The 22,528-nt window shown below is 39.2% G+C and overlaps 1 protein-coding gene and 1 pseudogene across 1 annotated transcript in view; both read right to left on the reverse strand.

Moving 5' to 3' along the window:
• Positions 1-271: 271 nt before the first annotated feature.
• Positions 272-7,948, reverse strand: LOC115065887 (uncharacterized; annotated as a pseudogene).
• A 50-nt stretch (positions 7,949-7,998) lies between these two features.
• LOC105228660 (paired box protein Pax-6) overlaps positions 7,999-22,528 on the reverse strand; it is a 267,990-nt gene continuing 253,460 nt past the window's right edge. Inside the window, exon 10 of the mRNA XM_049460269.1 lies at positions 7,999-9,541. Within this exon, the coding sequence (XP_049316226.1) occupies positions 9,538-9,541 (4 nt within the window). The 3' untranslated portion in view covers positions 7,999-9,537. The remainder of the gene's footprint in view (positions 9,542-22,528) is intronic.

Raw genomic sequence — 22,528 nt, forward strand, 5'->3', positions numbered from 1 at the left:
GCGTTCCTTTTTCACTACGCATGGGCACTAAAATATCTCGCAGTGTACTGAAAGCTTATGCGTCAGTTTTCGTATGTGTGGCTACCAAAGCTGTACACATTAAGTTGGTGGATGATCTGTCATCAATGGCGTTTATTGACGCTTTCATGCGACTTATATAGCGATAACGCTACAACTTTTGTCGGAACCAATCGGATGATGAAGGAAGATCTCGCCGCTAGCACAGTGAACAGAATCAACAATATCTCGCTAACATTAGGATGAATTCGTGTCATAGGTAACCGGGCGATGTGGCATTTGCAATTATAGACACTGTGGTTACGACAAATACAACCGGGCAGGATATCTAAGATTTATTTTAAAATTGTTATTTCATTTCAGTGGATGCACAATGTGTAAATTATTTCTCAACTACCTACAATTCTTTACTTCTATTATTTTCTTTAACTATTGTAATAACACTGTCAAAGTCCGCTTCTACTTTGGATTAAACAGACGCTTTCCCATTCTTAGTCCTGCGTTTTATTTAATACTTCCTTTAGATGAGCTTTTATGTTTTTAAGGTCGTTATTCTATCATAGAGAGAACGTCGGTTCCTTCAGAAGAGTTAAAGCTGTTAAATTGTTAAAAGAGGTGCTTAAGATTTTTTCAATCCTCTCCATCTCTGCATTTAACTGTAGAATATTCCTAATGTTATTATAGGTAGGGTAGGCCATTTAAAGTTGACCCATTTGTTTCTAAAAAAAAGAACAAAAGAAAACAATGTTTTTTGTTCATTTCAAAAATAATTTATTTTGGTCCAAGGGGATTTGTTTCAGCTAATATTTAAAAATTAGATCGCGTAAATGGGCACCTTTAGCTTTGACAGCTAAATGCACTCTTTTTTCGACATTTTCCATGACTTTGGCCAATGTTTCGGATGATATGGCGGCTGTTTCACGTCGAATGTTGGCTTTCAGTTGAGCTAAGGTCTTTGGCTTATTAGCGTATACCTTGGATTTCAAATAACCCCACAAATAAAAGTCTGGTGGCGTCAAATCTGGTGATCTCGGTGGCCAGTCAACATCACCATTTTTCGATATCAATCGCCAATGCCAAAATTAAGGCGTCGCGGATAATCAGCTGGGTTTAGTTTTTGTGCCATTTGAATTTTATATGGAAACATCTTCAAATCGTTATGAATTATGCGTCGGAGAGTGGTGCGAGAGATGTCTAATTCCTGAGAGCGGCGATAACTCGATGTCGATGGAGTCTCCTCAATACTGGCTCGTACAGCTTCGATATTTTCATCAGAACGTCTTGTGCGTTGTCTGGATGCATGACTGGCATTACTGAGATTACCGGTGTTCACAAATTTTGCGTATAAAGACTTAATTGTGTTCTTAACTGGAGCACTTTTCACTTTATTTTTTTTGCGAAACGCACGTTGAGTTAACACAATTGAAAAGTTATTTTGAATATAAAGCTGAACAATTTCAGCGCGTTCTTTTGGAGTGTACTGTTCCATGGTATAAATTGTCTTCGAATGACGCTTCTAATGCGGTATGACATTAGCCGATTTGTCAGCGCTGTTAAAAGTTACAGCGTTGCCAGATGGGTCAACTTTAAATGGCCTACCCTGTAGTTACCGCTTATTAGGGTGGGTCGATTCCGGACTTTTTTCGATTCGGGATTTCTAATAGTGTGGAAAAGTTGCCTTAGTACTTCCTGATTCCAATGCAACTTTTTGTTTTGAGATCGGACTGCATCTTCAACCCCAACTCCGGTCTTGAAATTTCGAAAATTCGCCTAAAATCGTGAAATTTTCTACCTAGCGCCTGAAATACGCATCTCATTGCAAAATGTATAAAACAAAAGTTATTTGTCACGTCATTTGCTACCGAAATGGTATATGTGATCATGGCCGTAGGTGAAAATCGGCTTGCGGCCACACTTCTTGACGTTGATTTCGCCAAGTGCTATCACTCACATTCATTCACCTACGCCAAAGGACACGTTCGGATAGGTCTCCACACAAATATTTTTTCATCGAGTTCCTTCACTCTTGTCGTTGATTTCGCCGAGTGCTATCACTTATATTCTCTCAACAGAACACAGAACTCAAAATGTCTGTATCTAAATTTAAATTTAGACAGAAATGTCCTGTGTTTGGCATATATCCGTACAATCTCTCTGAGTCCCAGTTACCTACTTACCAGGATGTTCTTTTGTGTTATCAGTTTGAAAGATTTCGTATTGGGCGACTCCGAGGCGACAACTATGAACCTAGGAGTAAAGAGGTTACAGAAATAGTTGCAAAAAAGGTTGAAAATACTTTCAAAAAGTCATCTATTCCGATAGTTTCACACACCAGAGTTGTACAAATGCTCACCACATACCATAAGAAATTTCTGACTTTTAAACAAATGTTTTTAAGGAACGCAATAGGTTTGAGCTCTAAAAGAGACGACTTTGTCTCTTCTGCCGGAAAATTATTTGTCATCGCTGCTTGTAAATGCATTTATTTTTCTTCTTGCAAAACACACTAGTATTAGAACACACTGCTTTAGCTGCCCAAAGATTTGGAGTAAGTGATAGAGCAGCGGCCTTTATTGTTTCATCTGCTGTAACGTGGCTTTTACCACCTTACAATAATTTACTTCAACTTCACTCCACAGTACATCATTTACCCTCACCATACTTCAACATAGATCTTTCCACCATGTGTACTAAACTTCACCTCACCGCATTGACTGCGCACACAACTTACCTCACTACGGTGACGAAAGCTGCGCTGTGCTGCTATATAAGCAAGCACTTCACACCGAATGCGATCATTTGTTCCAGTTCGCCAGCGACGACGGTAGCAAACAGCAGCAATAGGCAGGGGTAAGTGGAGTAGCAAGTTAGCTAGTAGTTGTTGTATACCGTAGAATTTGGTACTTCGCAGGCATTGCGTTGAAAAGGCATCACGCTTCGGTGTGATGCCAGTGCTCGCAATGGCTCTACCTTATACCATAGAATTGGGTACTTCGCAGGCATTGCGTTGAAAAGGCATCACGCTTCGGGGTGATGCCAGTGCTCGCAATGACTCTGCCTTATACCGTAGAGTTAGATACTTCGCGGACATTCCGTTGAAAAGGCATCAGGCTTCGGGGTGATGCCAGTGCTCGCAATGACTCTGCCTTATACCGTAGAACTGGGTACCTTGCAGGCATTGCGTTGAAAAGGCATCACGCTTCGGTGTGATGCCAGTGCTCGCAATGACCCTGCCTTACACCGTAGAAGAGGGTACTTCGCAGGCATTGCGTTGAAAACGCATCACACCTCGGGGCGATGTCAGTGCTCGCAATGACTCTGCTGTTTTGTTAGTTTCGTGTTAGTCACAGCTGCGTTGCCTCGAACAGCGTCACTACCGCTGCTTGCACACCGTAGTGCACCGTTACAAAACTAACAGGCGAATCGCATGTAAGTACAGTGTTGGTTCAGTTGCTAGCCGGAGGTCAACGAATACAGTTCGTTCCTAACTATATCTCTCCTTCGCAGAGGAACCCGGAAAACACTACCCGAGATTCAACAAGCGTCAACGCGTGGCACGCTAATCTCACTCGCTTTCATCACCGCCGCATACATCACCGTTCCAGCTTCAACTAGCATCAACGCCTGGCACGCTAATTTCACTCGCTTTCGTCACCGCCGTATACATCACCGTTCCAGCTTCAACTAGCGTCAACGCCTGGCACGCTAATTTCACTCGCTTTCGTCACCGCCGTATACATCACCGTTCCAGCTCCAACAAGCGTCAACGCCTGGCATACTAATTTCATTCGCTTTCATCACCGCCGTATACATCACCGTGCCAGCTTCAACAAGCGTCAACGCTTGGCTCGTCAATTTCGTTCGTTTTCGTCACCGCCGTATACATCACGCTGGTCTGGCTGTCCACATAAGGGGTGGGTGTGGATACATCTTAACGAGAGTAAACTCGTTTCTTTGCTAAGGGTTCGTGGGTCCCAAGGCTGACCCTGGAGCGGCTGAGCATACCTCAGCTATGGACGAAACCCCATTACACTGCTTTTCTGGGTGCCAATAAAGCAGGTTTGATAACAGAGAGAATTGACTCTGTATATGGGCTGCATTTTGACGGCACTTACACAAGTCAGCGAAGGTGAAAAGTACTACCGCGACACTGTCAAAGAGGAACATATTTCTCTTATGGCGGAACCTGGTTGTCATTACTTTGGCCATGTCACCTCTCCTTCCGGGTCAGCTGAGGATGAGACGCAAGCTATATGGCAACACTTACAAGACAATTCAGTTGATGTGGAACATCTAGAAGTCGTCGGTGCTGATGGCACCAACACGAACACAGGTTGGAAAGGTGGAATCATTCGGAAACTAGAAGAAAGAATAGGTAGGCCATTACAGTGGGTTGTTTGTCTTCTACATTTCAACGAACTTTCATTTCGTGCTCTTTTCGAACACATAGATGGTGTCTCAAAGAGTCCAAATACATTCTCTGGCGACATAGGTAAACTGCTCCCTGATTGTGAGAGGTTGCCTGTTGTCAAATTTGAAAGTTTTCCATCCTGCCAATTACCTTCTGAGGTTATTAATCCGACCCAACTTAGCACAGACCAAGCTTATCTCTGTAAAATATCAGAAGCTGTTATTTCCGGTCAATGTTCCTCAGATTTAGCGTCGATGCATCCAGGTAACATGTGCAAATCTCGCTGGCTCACCTGTGCAAATAGAATTCTGAGATTATACATTTCTACTGACATACCAACAAAGGAAATAAAGATTTTGGTCACGTACATACTTACGGTTTACTCACCTTTGTGGTTCTCAATAAGATTCAACAGTTCAATCAGAGATGGCTCGCGCCATCTCTATGCTGCAATTCAAAGGTCGAGATACTTACCAGCTAAACTGTGCAAGGTTGTCGATTCATCCATTCAACAGAATGCTTTCTTTGCTCTTCCAGAAAACATTCTCCTTAGTTTGATGACTGACGAAGGGATAGAAGTCAGAAAATTGGCCCTTGACCGTCTTCTGGCAGCCAGAGAAGCAGAATCTGACACTGTAAATGGAAGGGTTAGATGTAATAAAGTCCCAAAGCTGAATTTCAAAGCTAATATATTACTATGATATGATTAACTGGAAGACTATTACCTTGACTGTTCCACCAGTTCTTTGTTCAGTTTCTAATGAACAACTCATAAAAGGGCTGTCGGGAGACACTTAGTGAATTCCCCTCTCACACCGTGGCAGTGGAGAGAATCGTCAAACTGGTGACAGAGGCATCTTCTAAAGTTATTGGCCCCCAATCTCGTGATCGTTTTATACGCTATACACTGAAATCTAGGCAACAAGTGCCAAAGTTTTGTACAAAATCTGATTTTATCAATAAATTTGACACAGATTCAGACTAAAACAAGCCTGACATATGGTTGGTTGGTTGGGTTGGGCTTGGGAGGAACCCGAAGAGCAGCCACCTCCACGCGGTGGGTTCTGGGTGACCAATACTGGTTAGCTGAGAGCTGCAACAATTTTCACCTTGCGCTGTGGCGAGCCGTCTTTTCGCTCGTATCTCGTGAACGGTTCGTCGGTTAGTCCTACGGCCATGATCATATTACCATTTCGGTAGCAAATGACGTGACAAATAACTTTTGTTTTATACATTTTGCCATGAGATGCGTATTTCAGGTGCTAGGTAGACAATTTCACGATTTTAGGCGAATTTCCGAAATTTCAAGGCCAGAGTTGTTGTTGCAATCCGATCTCAAAACAAAAAGTTGCATTGGAATCAGGAAGTACTAAGGCAATTTTTCTGCACTATTAGAAATCCCGAATCGATAAAAGTCCGGAATCGACCCACCCTACCGCTTATTGTTAAGCCTCCTGATGCTATTCTCGCGAACTTTTTTCCGCACTGTTCTTCAAGGATTTCGATATTGGAGGGGAGTGCTGGCTTTCTCGCGAATGCTGAAGAGTATCCAGGAGTATTGTGACATAGAGAGCTTCTCAGAGACACTCTTATCCCATATTTACCACTGTTGTGTCTGCTGTAATGTAATACATATATGTATTTACTTCATTGCGTTTGTAAAAATATATTTTAATTGCTGCTGTTCAGCCCACTTTAACAGTGTTGCTCCTGAACTAGGGCTCCTGTGCGATGCTGATATCATTGCCACCCTCATTCCTTAGAGTTATCAGACTATCTGAAGCACTTTCGAGTGCTGCAGATTTATGTACATATATGCAAGTTAAAAAACGTTTAGTTAATTTTAATAAAAAAAATGTTTTCCGGGAGCTATGCTCCTTTATTAAATTCCGCTTAAGAACTAAAGTTTACAATTAGTTATTCTTAACTCTAGACCTATGTTTGCCGCTGCAACGGGTATGGAGCTGCTGACGCTGCGCTTCCCACAGGTTGCCACCCCACGTGTCGCACTCTCAGCGATTTAGTGGTGTCATATAATATACTTTTTGAATGTGTGGGGTGCTAACTAGTCCATCCTTGAAATTCAAACGTCCTCGTTTGAATCTTTAGGTGTATTGAAAATTGAAAAGGAAAAAATAAAAAGTATTCTGGGAATGTTAACAAAATGGATATAATATAAAATACGTTTAAGATTAAAAAAATCATACAAAAAAATCACTTCTTCATACAGCTCACGGTATCATTCTACTGCTTCATTTAATTGACGCTGGAATCTTGAAGACCGTTCCATGTTTGGGTCCAAGTTGAGGAAATGATTTTCTAATTCCATGTTTAACCCATTTTGGATCAAAGATGGAATAAGACCAGCAGCGCTCGAATGTTCTTCCCTGTCCTCCTCATTCTCTTTGTTGTCTTTACAATCGTTTTCTGCAAAATTTGGCAAAATCTCATCATCGGAAATAACAACAGTTTCGAAAAGTGCATTGATATCTTCAATAGTTATATCGTGGAATCCTTTTCCTCCGATCGTGTGGGAAACTTGGAAAATATCGACATATTCAGATAATGTCTCATTCTCAGTATGCATTACCGCTACATCCGCCCACAGGTTTTTCCAGCACCTATTTAAAGTGGTTTTCTTAATTACTCTTACAGAGAAACTAATGCAGTCTATGCAGTTTTTTATATCGAACGCTTTCCATGCAGATATTACATTTATTTCATTACTTGTTTCAATTTCTTTTATTTATGTGTTGAAAAGTAGCAATAATGCCCTGATCGAGTGGTTGTATCAGCGACGTCGCATTAGGAGGTAGAAACATTATCTTCACGTTTTTATGAGAAATGTCTGGATGACCAGGAGCATTGTCTACGACTAGTAAAACTTTGAAATCAAGTTGTTTTGAACGGAAATACTCTCGGACTTCAGGTACAAAATGTTGTAAGAACCAGTCCTTGAAAAGTGAATCTGTGAAGCCAAGTCTTTTTATTTGACATCCAATGGACCGGAAGCTTGGTTTTGTCGATACCTGAGGAACGAATTAGCGAATTAAAATACATATCAGTGTTTAAAACTAAACATTCTAACTAACCTTTTAAGGCCCTGGTTAAGATTTTTGTTAACAAGAAGAGGTTTCAACATTTTGTCTCCTGATGCATTGCTACACAACAACAACGAGATACGCTCCTTTACTACTTTAAAACCTTTCACAGACTTTTCTTGCTTTGCCAAATAAGTCCGACAAGGCATTTTTTCCAAAAGAGTGCCGTCTCATCCGCATTGAATACTTGGTGAGCCTAATAACCTCCCAACGTTATTGCTTCTAAGAACTGTTTAGGAAATGCCCCTGCCGCATGTTCGTCAGCTGAGGCTCCTTCTCCTGTAACTTTTACATTGTGTAGAGAATTTCTTTTCAGGAAGTTTTGTAACCAGAAATTACTGGCTTTCAAATGCGATCGCTCGCTATTTATTGATGTGGAAGGCTCTTCATTTTTAATTGTTACATAAAATTGTTGCATCTTTGCTTTTATAGATCTATATATAGGTACCCTCTTTACCGCATGGTCTTCAATCCAACACAAAAGGGCACGTTCTGCTTTCAAAACTGCAACATCGCGAACATAAAACCCACGTAAAAAGCACCCAGCACTGGCGGCTGAAACCGCTTTTCTTATCGTTCTTTCGTTTTTTCTTATGGTACGAATTGTTGCTTCATTTATATTTTTACGCTTTGAGATTGTTGCAATCTTTTCCCCCGCTTTTAAATCATCTAAAATTTTAATTTTTTCTTTTATATATAATTTTGTTCGCTTGGACGCCACACATTGGGATATCTGTGGCCGAAATTCAAAAATTTCATGTTGTCTGATTTGAATGAAAATTTCACAGTTTGTTACCAACTATCTATACATTATTTTCCGAAAGTATTAGGATTCTATCTGCATTAGTTTTTTGTCCAGAAATACCCAAATTTGGTGAATGTAGAGAAAATCAAAATTAGCAAAAAATTTACTCAAAAGTCAAATCATTGATACAATAAAACAACTATTGAAATTCAACTTTGTTATTATTTTTCATTTATAATATGTATCAAAGAAAAAATTTGCATCAAAATCCATTGAAAAAAATAATGCATAAAAAATTTTGTGGAACAACATAATTTGGACGTCAAAATTTCAATGTTCTTCAAATTCAAAGTGGTGCATCTTTTTAGCGCTGTCTACCGCTGTCGACATACATATACCGAATTAAAGCCTGAAGTCTCAGCTAAACGATAAAAAAATTGCCCCAAATTGCCCCCCTTGAAAAAAACAATGTCAGAATGTCTCGAAGATGTAAAAAAGTTGCTAAAAGAGACTTGATAAAAGAGAATTTAGTTGTATGGGAGGTGGGCGTAAAAGTGGGCGGATATTATTGAAATTTAACACCAACATATATAATGTCATAAAAATGCTATGTACCAAAAATCAGTGCTGTAGGTCAAAAATTAAGTTTCACCTTATATGGGAGGTGGGCGTAAAATAAAATTTTTTAAAAAAAATTTTTCATTTTTTTCTTGATTGGAATCCAAAACAATGATGTACCAAATGTCATTGTCCTGCGACAACTCCTTATATTTTTAGCCACAGTATGCACTAGCAGAAACCTATGTGCGCCATGTCGCTATGTTTTCTTATGACATTTCTTTGTTTACCTTTTTTGTCAATTCTTGACTTTGACATCCAATAACAGCTGTGTATTTTTAAGTACGTAAAATTGAGAGTTGCATTTGCTTGAATAATGAATCTTTATATATTCGAATAGATGCAGAATTTTAATTTTATTCCAAAAATAGTATATAACTAAAATGAAAAACCCGTGCAAAAAAAGTAAAACCGTGTAAAAAGGGTAACTAGGAGGTTCACAAAAACACCGTGTAAAAAAAACCGAGTAAAAAGGAGATAAACCGTATGTACATAAAATATATGAACATTTAGCGAATTTAACGTATTCTAAGAATTCATATTTTATTAATAAACATATTGGGTTCCGTCGTTCCTGTAGAAGATCTCTTGAAAATCCTCTGCAAAAAGGTGTTTGGAGTTGAGGAGGATATATCTGATCCAAATTATCTGAAATAAAAAAAACCAAATAGATTACTTTTAGGATAGATAAATACAGATAATGAATCGAAGAAATAATCAAAATTTTGATTTTAAAAAAATGACGCTTCCAAAAAAAAATATGTTTCGATCATTATCTGACAAAAGTGTCTAAGAAGATCGTGTGAAATTTTCAAGTCAATCGGTCAAGCCGTTTCGGAGAAATATTCCTCACCGACTTTAAAAACATCGTTTCGAGAAAAACGCATTTAAAATTTTACTGCTACTTCGGGTTACGGTTCCGCCTACTTTCAAACATTCGGAGACGTCTTTACAAATACGCTCATTACTCCGAAACTATTTACCGGATTACTTTTTTGATATGCAAAAAAAAAAACAAAACAAACAGTCGTAGACAATTTTTGCGGCTCTTGATAAGTTTGAGATAGACGATAGGAAAAAACCAACAATCTGTGATGTAGCTCTTTCGGCAAAAAGAAAATTCCAGAACACCGTTTAAATCCAAATACAATGGTCTAGCTAGAGTGGCCGTCTAACGACACACCTTTAAGAGGCCCATTATGATACCAACGGGAAGTTCCCCCTGACGTTCATCAGTACGAAATGTTGTATCTGTGTAACTTCAGATACGTCGCCACCTTAGACCGATTAGATACCTGCAAGTAGCTTGAGGCATAAAAATTTCCTCTTTTTCGGAGTCTAATTCCAGGGTGGTGCCTGTTCTGAGTAGTTCATCTGCAATACCGCAACCCACTGCAAGTTTATCGTAGAAAAAATATTCAACACACTAAAAGATCAAGGCATTTTTTCACTCACTTACACAAAACCTTCAGAGTCTTTATTGATTTCAAAAACGGATTCCTTTCCCCTTTCCCATTCTTCTCTGGAAAGGAAGATAATATTGCGGCCGAATTTAAATTCATCTCTGTAAGATTTCGAAAATCCATGGTCTAACTTCGCTGCCATTTGTTTACAGAACAATACTGGTGGCAGTAAGTGCAAAAATACGCTTGGTATTGTGGTGAGAACTTCATTAAAGCAAGGATGGAGGCATGTGTAGAAGTTCACGTATATATATATATGATGAAAGTTCATTGTTTGCCATTCGCTTGAAATGAAAAATACCAACCAGCCTCTGATGAGAGATCCCACTTTTCATGACGACCATGGCAAACGAATTAAGGATTACAATTTGAGGGCATGCACCTGGAATGTCTGGTCCCTCAATTGGGCAGGTGCCGCTGCCCAACAGGTTGATGTCCTCGTTAAAGTGAAGGCTGAAATCATCGCCGTCCAAAAATTGCGATGGACGGGACAAAGACTGAGGCGAGTACGTCCTTGCGGCATTTACTACACAGGCCATATAAAGGAGCGTAAGTCTGGTGTGGGATTCGTGGTGGGAGAGCGACTCTGTCGCCGAGTGCTATTATTTCTGGAGAAGGACGATGTGACCAAAGATGCCTTCTATGAGCGCTTGGAGTGCACCTATTAAGCTGCCCCCGCCACGATGTTAAATTTGTGCTTGGCGACTTTAACGCCAGGGTGGGCAGAGGCAACCGTAGGTAAATTCAGCCTCCCCGAGGAAACATTCCCAAATGAGTTGAGGCTGATCGACTTCGCGTGGCCTGAAATATTGTTATCTGTGGAGATTCCAGCATAAGAAAACACATCACGCTAACTGGCTGTCTCCGGATCAAAAAGCCACCAACCAGATCGAACCAAAAACGTACGTCAACAAACACAAAGAAGAACAACACACAGCCGTGCGATTTTCTACTCGACTTGCACTCCTGATATCTGAGAGCACTCTTCAACAACTCGGTATAAGGGAGCTGAAGGACGGAGTTTCAAGCTTCTCATGTACAGCTGGTATGACGAGAAGTGCCGTGTCGCAGCGGAGAGAAAACAGACTGTTTATCTCTCAACGTTACGATCGACCGCAAAACGTGCGGGATGGGATAGATACCGAGAGTTGAAGAGGGCAGCGAGACACATTTGCAGACAGAAAAAGTGAGAAAGCGAAATGCGTGAGTATGAAGAGCTCAGAGGTACCCGTCTGAAGAACAACAAAGCGGCGGGGTCGATGGACTGCCGGCCGAGCTATTCAAACACGGAGGCGAAGAAATTATAAAGAGCTTGCATCAGCTTCTTTGTAAAATATGGTCGGACGAAAAAAGCATGCCCAACAATTGGAATTAAAGTGTGCTCTGCCCAATCCACAAAAAAAAAAAAAAGAAAAAACACATTCTGCACCAACTACCGTGGGATAAGCCTCCTCAACATCGCATGTAAGGTTCTATCGAGCGTATTGTGTGAAAGATTAAAGCCCACCGTCAACAAACTGATTGGACCTTATCAGTGTGGCTTTAGACCTGAAAAATCAACAACCGATCAGATATTTACCATGCGCCAAATGTTGGAAAAGACCAGTAAAAAGAAAATCGATACACACCGCCTTTTCGTCGATTACAAAGCTGCTTTTGACAGCACGAAAAGGAGCTGCCTTTATGTCGCGAAGTCTGAATTTGTTATCCCCGCAAAACTAATACAGCTGTGTAAACTGACATTAAGCAATGCCAAAAGCTCCATCAGGATCGAGAAGGACCTCTCCGAGGCGTTCGATACCAAACATGGTTTCATGCAAGGCGACTTCCTATAGTGCGACTTGTTCTATCTATTGCTGGAGAAAATAATTCGAGCTGCAGCACTTAATCGAGCAAGTAAAATCTTCTTAAATAGTGTACAGCTGCTGGCGTATGTCGATTATATTGATATCATTGGCCTCAACAACCACGTCTTTTGTTCTGCTTTCTCCAGGAAGGATAGGGAAGCACAGCAAATGGGTCAGGTAGTGAACGAGGGCAATACGAAATATCTCCTGTCATCAAACAAGCAGTCGTGGCACTCGCGTCTTGGCTCTGACGTCGCTGTTGGCACACATAATGTCAGCCTTGAAATTGAACGCAGAATAACTATTGCCAACAGGTGCTACTTCGGACTAAATAAACAATCGAGAAGTAAAGTCCCCTCCCGACGAACAAAAACTAAATTCCCGTCCTGCTATGTGGTGCAGAGGCATGGACGATGACAACAACTAATGAGTTGACGTCACGAGTTTTCGAGAGAAAGGTTCTATGAAAGATTAATGGTCCTTTGCGCGTTGGCCACAGCGAATATCGCATTGATGGAACGATAAGCTGCATGAGATATACGACGAAACTGACATAGTTCAGCGAATTTAAAGACAGCGGCTACGCTAGCTAGGTCACGTTGTCCGAATGGACGAGAACACTCAGAAGAATGGCGTGATAAAAGTCTGGGTCCGTTCTGGTTACGTAGTCTGAACGGTTGTGAGAACCGGCAGGTATTATTAGGCAGCGCTGCAATATCTGAAAATATTTTCCAGTTCGGATCACTTTATCATATAACTGTCATAGAAATTAAACTGTCAAAATCAAATTCTTGTATGGAAACCTTTTTATTTATGATGCTTATTCAAGCTTCGGTACAAGAGAAGTTAACTTGTTTCTTGTGTATATTGTTTCTACTAGTATTGAATTCAATTGTTTGGTCTAGCTTTTAGTAGTTGTAGGTTGAGTCAAAAATATATGAGGATTCCCGGGCAAGGGCACACTGAAATTGCATTCCATCCAACCACGATCATTACCCCGTAGAACGTTCTTCTGACGGTTCCTTTCCGGAACACACACCTGCGTGCTGTTAGAGAAATGGTTTAGTGAGCTTTGTTTTAAGGGTTGATCGAAGTTAAGGAAAGAATAGGTGGTAGAGTCTTCCGTCGAAAGCTCTCCGTTGAATCTAGTTTCAGATTACCACACCAATTTAACTTCTTTTAAGCGAAAGTGGCTGCCATCAAGCAAGCAGTAGACTGCTCCGGAGTTCTACAGAAAGGTATGGGTTCCCTCTGGCAGCTAAACGGCTATACTGAGTTAAGATTTGCTGATTGATCCTACTGACGCAGAGTAAGTCAAAAGTGGTAATTCGACCTACTGACTATTATCAAAATAAATCTCTCTAAATTATAACTGTTCTGACTAGACCTTATCCAATAGGTTTATAGGTGGTGCGGCTAAATATTTTGCCGGACGCTCTTTGCCGAAGCTGTGTGGAAGAAGCCGGAATGGAATCATCTTCCTTCTCTATTTCCCAGCTTTTGTCAGACAGATTGAAATATCTCGGGAGACACACCTTTGGTGAACCCAGCACGAAACGAAACGTAACACAAAAGACGAATTTCTGTCAAAGTAAGATTCATCAATTTTGGATCAATCCCAAGACCTATCCTAACCCATTCCATCCGTATCATCCTGGGTGTCGAATTGAATGTCTCTGACTTATTGAGTTATCCCATTTTAAGTGATTTTCAACATAACCGTTATATGGGCAATTGGTGGGTTTATAACCCGAATTTACCCATTTTCATACTGTCGCAAAAGATGCCAAAAAGATTTGGCCTCAAAAGCTTTGCTTGCTATAGCTTCAGGGGATTGTGTGGTTTGTATATTAAATCTTTTAGGGGCGGGACCATGCCCGTGTACTCTGCAGCAACATATTGCGAGGTAATAAAATACAGGATTACAGATTATTACGATATTTGAGACAAAATGTATATTGCTAAATTAGTGCGGAAAAATTGCTCCTGTATTTCTTAAGTTATTATATTTGAAGGGGTATATTTTCTAAAAAATTATATCTAAACGTATGCACCCCTACGCAGGTTTAGTGGCTATTTTACTAAATGATGTTGAGAAGTTTATCAAGAACACGTCCCGAACATCGTGTGAACTCATCAACTTTTCCGTTTTCCATTATATTTTTGGTCATTATTTCTGAAGATCCACATGATGTTAACAGTTCGTTTATTGGTGTGTTCCGGTGGCTCCAGGCCTTTTGGGAGGGTCGGGGAGATGTCGCTGATGAATACCGTACTCGTGTACGAAACGTTTTGAACTCAAACCGTCGACTAAGTATTCGTTTAATTGCGCAGATGTTAAATTTATCAAAATCTGTGGTTCATGATATTGTAACGAAGCAAGGTGCGCGTGAAGATGGTGCCAAAAATCCATACTCCTAAATCCACTCAGGCCTATTACTTTCCGGGCAAACCCTGTATGCTTATATGAAGTAGTGTATCTGTTCATCTGCATAATAGTGCGTGATGCGCTGTTGGAACGGTAACCGTTCCCTTTATAGTGGAAGTGTGACTGCTGGCGAGCTGCCGGTCTGCCAGTAGTAGTAGACTCGTCTCCCACAGACGTCTGGGCTGATATACATACAAGCCCGGTTAATCTCTATTTAGGTTTCCAAATTGAGTTCTGATTTCCCGGCCTAGGTGCGTCGTGAGGCAGCCAATCCACCTACATAGTCAAAGGGTTAAACCACCACCATTTACTAAAATGACAAAAATAGCTTTTTTTGAACTTTAATTTATAAAGAGGACACCTTAAATACCCCACACACCTCTTGGCATATCAGTCACAAATTTTTCCTTCAGATTTATTGGGCAGTGCAATTTCCCACATTATTATTGGATATAAAGTTTTGCAAATACATGAAAATATTTCCCCTCCTTTGATACCCATAAATCGCGAGAGTATAAAATGCGTGACAGCGCCGAGCTACACGAGCTTCTTTGTTTAATCAAATTGTCATCATTAGATCAGGGTATTTGTTTTTTTTAATGACAAGGAGGAAAATAAACTTGACAACGAACACACACCCTCACGAGAGGCTTTTATTGTAGTAGGAATATATCAATACATACGAGCATATGCTTATGCGTTGTGCGTATATATTTGTTCGTGAACGTTTCAAAACCAGGCGAGTAAGGAAGGGCTAAGTTGGGGTGTAACACTTCATACTCTCTTTGCCAGTTAAATACTTTCAGGTGTTGGCAACATTTTATACTGAAAAATTTTGAATAATATCACCAACATTCATTACTCGACGAAATCATAGTTGGAATGTTATATTTATTTAGTTACTTAAATCTGTGAACAATAATACCTAAAGACTATTACAAAATTATGACTTAAATTAAAATTATAAAATAATAAAATAACAAATAAACAAATAGATAACTTAGCTAAAAACAGAATTAAGGGTGTTAATGAAGGAAACCCTAGAGTGAGAAAAAACAAGTAGAACTTTCTTACAAATCGAGTTAAACTCACGCACAGCACGCTTGAAAGGGGCATAATATTTAAATTTAGTTTTCTCATTTTCACAGTAAAATGGGATTCTGAGGCAACGCTGAGGAAACTTGAAATTTATTTGATTTTGCCTAACATATAAAGATAGTCAATACCTCCATTAATAACACCGAAAACAAAGGTAGAGAACGGGCCGTTGATTTTAAAGTGATTTAAGATGTAATAGCAATGAATGAGATTCATTAGACGGTATAGGGTCAACAAAATTTAAGGAGCGGTGGGTGTATGAAAAGTCATTTGAACGCGTTTAATTCTATTAATTCAGGTTTGGCAATATATAACGAACAAAAGATATAAATAAACAGTAATTTTAACGTATAGTGGTCGAAAAATTTGGACGTATTAGACTCACTTGTTTCATTACTATGTTTTGCTTCGTGCCTGAGATATTTGTTTCAAAGTCAAAGTCAATCTAATTGACTCAAATGAGGTAGATGTGAGGCTAAATTTAATATATTAAGTATATCGGAACAAATTCAACCGGAAATCATTATGTTTAAGAAAAAGTATCCTTTTAATTTCTTTAATTTCATTGAAATAACACATTTATATCTATCTATATATATATATATATTTTAATTGAATTTTTTTTATTGAAATTCAAATGAATTTTTGATGACTCATGCCCAGCTCTTGACTGATGCTACAGCTGCTACTATGCGTCTCTTTCGACCAATTCAGCGATTTTATCGCAATTTTCATCGACAGGTCTTCCGGAGCGTGGAGCATCTTCGACCATCTCTACACCAGAACGAAAACGTTGAAACCATCGTTGTGCGGTGGAAATGGAAACTGTATCGGGTCCATAAACTGCACAAATTTTATTGGCGGCTTGAGATGCATTTTTGCCTTTATCGTAGTAGTACTGTAAAATATACCGTATTTTCTCTTAATTTTGCTCCATGTTTGCGACGCTATAACTCATGAACGACTTAAAAGAAACGACAATCAATGAAAGGAGCTTTCCAAAAAGGTATAGCATGACCCGATGCGACGAATAAAACTAGAACTACGCGCTTTCAGTGCCAACTAGCGAAAATACCGCAAGAGATTTTTGACAACCTAATATGTCAGCTAGGGTACTTCATCGATCGAATAAACAATCAGCATTGGCCTATAGTATATCCAATATTATACGTTGACTTAATTTTGGTAAAATATTTTTCACATTGACCGATATATGTATTTGGGGTACTCACAACGTGTCATAAAGCATGGTAAAATCATAAATTTTTATACTAGTTTAAAAAATTTGTTGTTGAATTGCATACTAAAATAAGTTTACGCAAATACAACTCTGAACGCTATGTTTTCGGATCGTTATAACGTATAACTTTATGAGACTATGTGAAACCCCTAATTAAGTATAAAACCAATCGGACGATTAAAATGCTTATATTAGGTACAGAGGGAAAGTAGTAGAAAGTAGTTACCTAATTTGTTTCAATTTTGATACAAAGGCACATTATTATCTGGAAAAGTTTGGCTCCGAACTTAAATAATGTATCACACAAATTAATCGATATTCTCGTCAAAAAGTTATCTTTAGGCACTGAGGGCTACGTATTCGGTATGTAGGGGCTTGAAAGATTATGATCTACTTCTACCGTTCGTAGGTTAGAGATAGCATACCTTGAAGGCATTGTGTCTTGCTATATGTATTAAGGATTTCACCTAAAAGTGTATGGCACCATGCCTATTCTCTAGTTTGTAAATTGATTTCTCCGAAAGCCTTTCGCACCCTTTGGACGTGAAAAATCCATCTGCCGTTATCACACTATAAATAGTTTGTCAACATAACCCTAATATGGGAAGTGATCATAGTAATAAATTGATTTCATGCTTTTAGTGTTACGGACAAACGTTAGGCGAACGCTACTATTCTCCTCTTGCAAGAAGTTGTGAGAGTATAAAAATTGAAATATTGTTCTTTAACATATTCATATTGTAATTCTAATAACTTCTTTTACTCGATCACGAAACCTCCCCTATGTTTCATTAAAATTAAATAAAGGGCACTGGTTTAAGTTTGAGTTCATGTAAGCAAATAATCAAGCAACGATATTATTAAAATCACTCCAACCTGAAATCCATTAGCAACGAAATTTATTACCAGAAGTCTACTTTTCCACCCTTCAATTTGCTTTATGTGTCGTTATATTTTTATACCACATTATCTCAAGAAGTATCACATAGCGTCAAGTTCATTTACGACTTCTTAATAAATATTTTGGAAAGTATCTCTCTGTATGTAATTTAGTTTATGATAATTTTTTTGTTTGTTGAACGTTTATGCACATCTATATAAAGAAGGTAGTGTTAGTTACACTAATTGTAACTCAAGAACGGCAAAACCGATTTGGCAGAAAATCAGGATACATTTTAACTCTTTATGTTAAAAGTTAGTACAATTCATAAGTACCAAAAATTATATTACAAATCACAAGCATGTGTTCAAAATTCATGTTAAAATCATTTGAAAATTTTATTACTTCAAACAGAGAAAGAAATAAGTAAACAAATAACAATATAGCGCTAATACGGGAGAACACTAATTTCGTATGCAAATTAACTTCCCTGTCAAGGGACGGATTAAAAAAATAAAAGTAGCCGCATCTGCCTACTCGTGGACTCCAATGAAAACGAACGTTATTTCTTTGATCAAGTACTGATTCAATCTACTCTTTATTTTTTTAAGAACTTATATTTATACATTTTTAATCCTTAGTCTTAAAGCTAGGCTTTATTATTTTTTATTTTATTTTTTTCCGAATATAAGATTTATTATCTAAACATGGAACAAAGATATTGATTTCTTTTAATTTATTATGTAAATATTGGTTAAGGGTGAATTTCAATTGCGTTGCTGCGTAAAAGCAAAGTATGCAGAAACGCGATGAGGATTTAAAAGATATAATTTTGTTACATTTGAGTTTAGGTTAATTCCCCTTCCCTTAGATGAATCGTTCCCAATTCAATATCATATTTTTTTAGACTATGAATTTCATTCAAAATATCTTTATATGAGATATCTTGGAATTCTAAATTTGCAATTTGTATGGGAGTTGTTCGTATTTTTTTTAATTTTAAAATCATATAAATTATACAGATCATTACTATTACTACAATTGTGTAAAAGAGCAATGAATGATATTTAATATTTTATATTCGTTCACCCAAAATATTTGTATTTTCAAGAATGAAAATGCATGATTTGACGCAAAAAAACCTTCTGGACCGAATCAACGCCTGCGATATGCTGCTGAAACGGAACGAACTTGACCCATTTTTGAAGCGGATGGTGACTGGTGACGAAAAATGGATCAATCACAACAATATCAAGTGAAAACGGTCGTAGTAGAAGGACGGTGAATCGTCCCAAACAGTAGCCAAGCCAGGATTGACGGCCAGGAATGTTTCGCTGCGTGTTTGGTGGGATCGGAAAGAATCATCCATTATGAGCTGCCCCCTTATGGCCAAACGCTACCATCTACTGCGAATAACTGGACCGCTTGAAGCAGGCGATCGACCAGAAGCGTCCAGAATTGGTCAGCAGAAAGGGTGTAGTATTTCACCAGGACTACGCCAGACCACACACTTCGATAATAACTCGTTAGAATGGGAGGTTTTATCGCATTCACCATACAGTCCGGACATAGCGCCAAGACATTACCACCTGTTCCTGTCCATGGCGAGCGCTCTTGTTGCTGTAAAGTTGAACTCAAAAGAGGTTTGTGAAAAGTGGATGTCCGAGTTCTTCGCAAATAAGGAGGGGACCTCCTATGAGGGGGGCATTATGAAGTTGCCGTCTAGATGGAAACAGATTATCGAACGAAACGGCGCATATTTGAACTAAATTCGATCACTGTAACACTGTTATATAGCATCTCCAGTCTGCAGAATGGCAGTGAAAGCATGACACCAGGAGAAAACGAACCTGATTCCCCAATCTATTACGATGGAGCAGACGTTCCATTGCCCGACCATGAAGAAGTTCGAATAGCAATTACCCGTCTGAAGAACAACAAAGCGGCGGAGGCCGATGGATTGCCGGCTGAGCTATTCAAACACGGCGGCGAAGAGCTGATAGGGAGCATGCATCAGCTTCTTTGTAAAATATGGTCGGACGAAAGCATGCCCAACGATTTTAATTTAAGTGTGCTCTACCTAATCCACAAAAAGGGAGACCCCACAATCTGCGCCAACTACCGTGGGATAAGCCTCCTCAACATAACGTTCTATCGAGCGTATTGTGTGAAAGATTAAAGCCCACCGTCAACAAACTGATTGGACCTTATTAGTGTGGCTTTAGACCGGGAAAATCTAAAACCGAACAGATATTCACCATGCGGCAAATCTTGGAAAAGACTCGTGAAAAGAGAATTGGCACACACAATCTCTTCATCGATTTCAAAACTGCTTTCGACAGCACTGAAAGGAGCCGCCTTTATGTCACGAAGTCTGAATTAGGTATCCCTGCAAAACTAATACGGCTGTGTAAACTGACGGTAAGTAACACCAAAAGCTCCGTCAGGATCGAGAAGGACCTCTCCGAGCCGTTTGATACCAAACGTGGTTTCAGATAAGGCGACTACCTATCGTTCGACTTCTTCAAGACTTCGCGAAAATAATTCGAGCTGCAGGATTTAATCGTACAGGTACAATCTTTTATAAGAGTGTACAGCTGCTGGCGTATGCCGATGATATTGATATCATCGGCCTCAACACCCGCGCCGTTAGTTCTGCTTTCTCCAGACTGGACAAGGAAGCAAAATAAATGGGTCTCGCAATGAGCGAGGTCAAGACGAAATATCTCCTGCCGTCAAATAAGCAGTCGTGGCATTCGCGACTTGGCTCTCACGTCACTGTTGACAGTCATAACTTTGAAGTCATAGATAATTTCGGCTATCTAGGAAGCAGTATAAACACCACCAACAATGTCAGCCTTGAAATCCAACGCAGGATAACTCTTGCCAACCGGTGCTACTTCGGACTAAGTAAGCAATTGAGAAGTAAAGTCTTCTCTCGACTAACAAAAAACAAAATCCAATAAGTCACCCATTCTTCCCGTCCTGCTATATGGTGCAGAGGCTTAGACGATGACAACAACTGATGACTTGACGTTGCGAGTTTTCGAGGGAAACTTTCTGCTAAAGGTTTATGGTCCTTTGCGCGTTGACCACGGCGAATATCGCATTCGATGGAACGATGAGCTATATGAGATATACCACGACATTGACATAGTTCAGCGAATTAAAAGACAGTGGCTACGCTGGCTAGGTCATGTTGTCCGAATGGACGAAAACACTCCAGCTCTGAAGGTGTTCGACGCAGTACCCGCCGGGAGGAGCAGAGAAAGGGGAAGACCTCCGAGCTCTTTGGTTATTTGATTCTAACTCTTAAGCTTTTGCTCAAACATCAGATAAATCTTGTTGGTTTAGAGAAAATAGTATGTCCCTTAGTGGGATAATTCCTGTTATAATAACTCGTAGGGCATGGTCCCTATTTTTTTTTTTTTTTTTAATTCTTTTGTAATATCCGCGTTGTTTCCATATGTCATAAATGTTTTATTTATAAATAGAGTAAATTTTTTGTTGACCAGGTTGTAATATTCTGCAACCGACATTACACCCTGCCTTAAAATGTTTAGTTCCTGTTCTATAATATTGGGTTGTCAAAAAAGTCTTGCGGTATTTTTATTGAATCAATTCGTGTGGCACCCATACATCGAGCTTCTTAGTGAATCCAAGCTTCTTCAAATGGTTTATAACGGTTTGATGACTACTATGCCGGTCTCTTTCGACCAATTCAGAGATTTTATCGCAATTTTCGACGACAGGCCTTCCGGAGCGTGGCGCATCTTCGACCACCTCTACACCAGAACGAAAACGTTGAAACCATCGTTGTGCGGTGGAAATGGAAACTGTATCGGGTCCATAAACTGCACAAATTATATTGGCGGCTTGAGATGCATTTTTGCCTTTATCGTAGTAGTGCTGTAAAATATGCCGTATTTTCTCTTTATTTTGCTCCATGTTTGCGACGCTATAACTCACGAACGACTTAAAAGAAGCGACAATCAATCAAACACGTGCTAAATCATCCCCTAAACTAAAACTAAAACTAGAAGAAGGCAAATTTGATTGTACGCTTAACGCTACTCTGCCGCATAAAATAAGCCTCTCAGACTTTATTTTCTGTTAAATGATATTTTTTACAAGTGTATGGCAATTTTATGCTCTTTGCGATTATTCCGTTCCATTTTTGTAAATTAATTAATTTTTGTGTCTTTGCAAATGGCAATTATGTTGCCGAGGGTCAATTGTGCAAATAATGCGCAGTATGTAATTACTATAAATTGGCACTTTACAGTTTTCATGGTTTTCCTTATATGTGCTTTAAATGAAGAAGTTATTTTTTCGTTGCAGTTAATTCGCATCAACTTTACAAGCTCCTCATTATCACGTACATAATTATTTGTCAAGTTGCATAATTAACTCATTCTTTTCAACAGTATAATATGATTTCTCGCAATTCAACTATCCTTAAACATATATCTGTGCACAAGACAAAACGTGTCCTATAATAACTGAGTTTTCGCGAGGGAACTGCTATATTAAAAATACTTTGAATAATAAAACTTTTCGTAAACAAAAAAACAAAAATATTCAGGATCCGCCACTGCTACCAGTAAATCCAGGTAAGGATTTAACAACGTCTAATGACTCTTGGCATACTATATTTCGTCTAATGTTTGTGTTCGAAA

The sequence above is a fragment of the Bactrocera dorsalis genome, chromosome 6 (assembly GCF_023373825.1).
Source record: "Bactrocera dorsalis isolate Fly_Bdor chromosome 6, ASM2337382v1, whole genome shotgun sequence".
In the NCBI taxonomy this organism is placed as follows: Eukaryota; Metazoa; Arthropoda; class Insecta; order Diptera; family Tephritidae; genus Bactrocera; species Bactrocera dorsalis.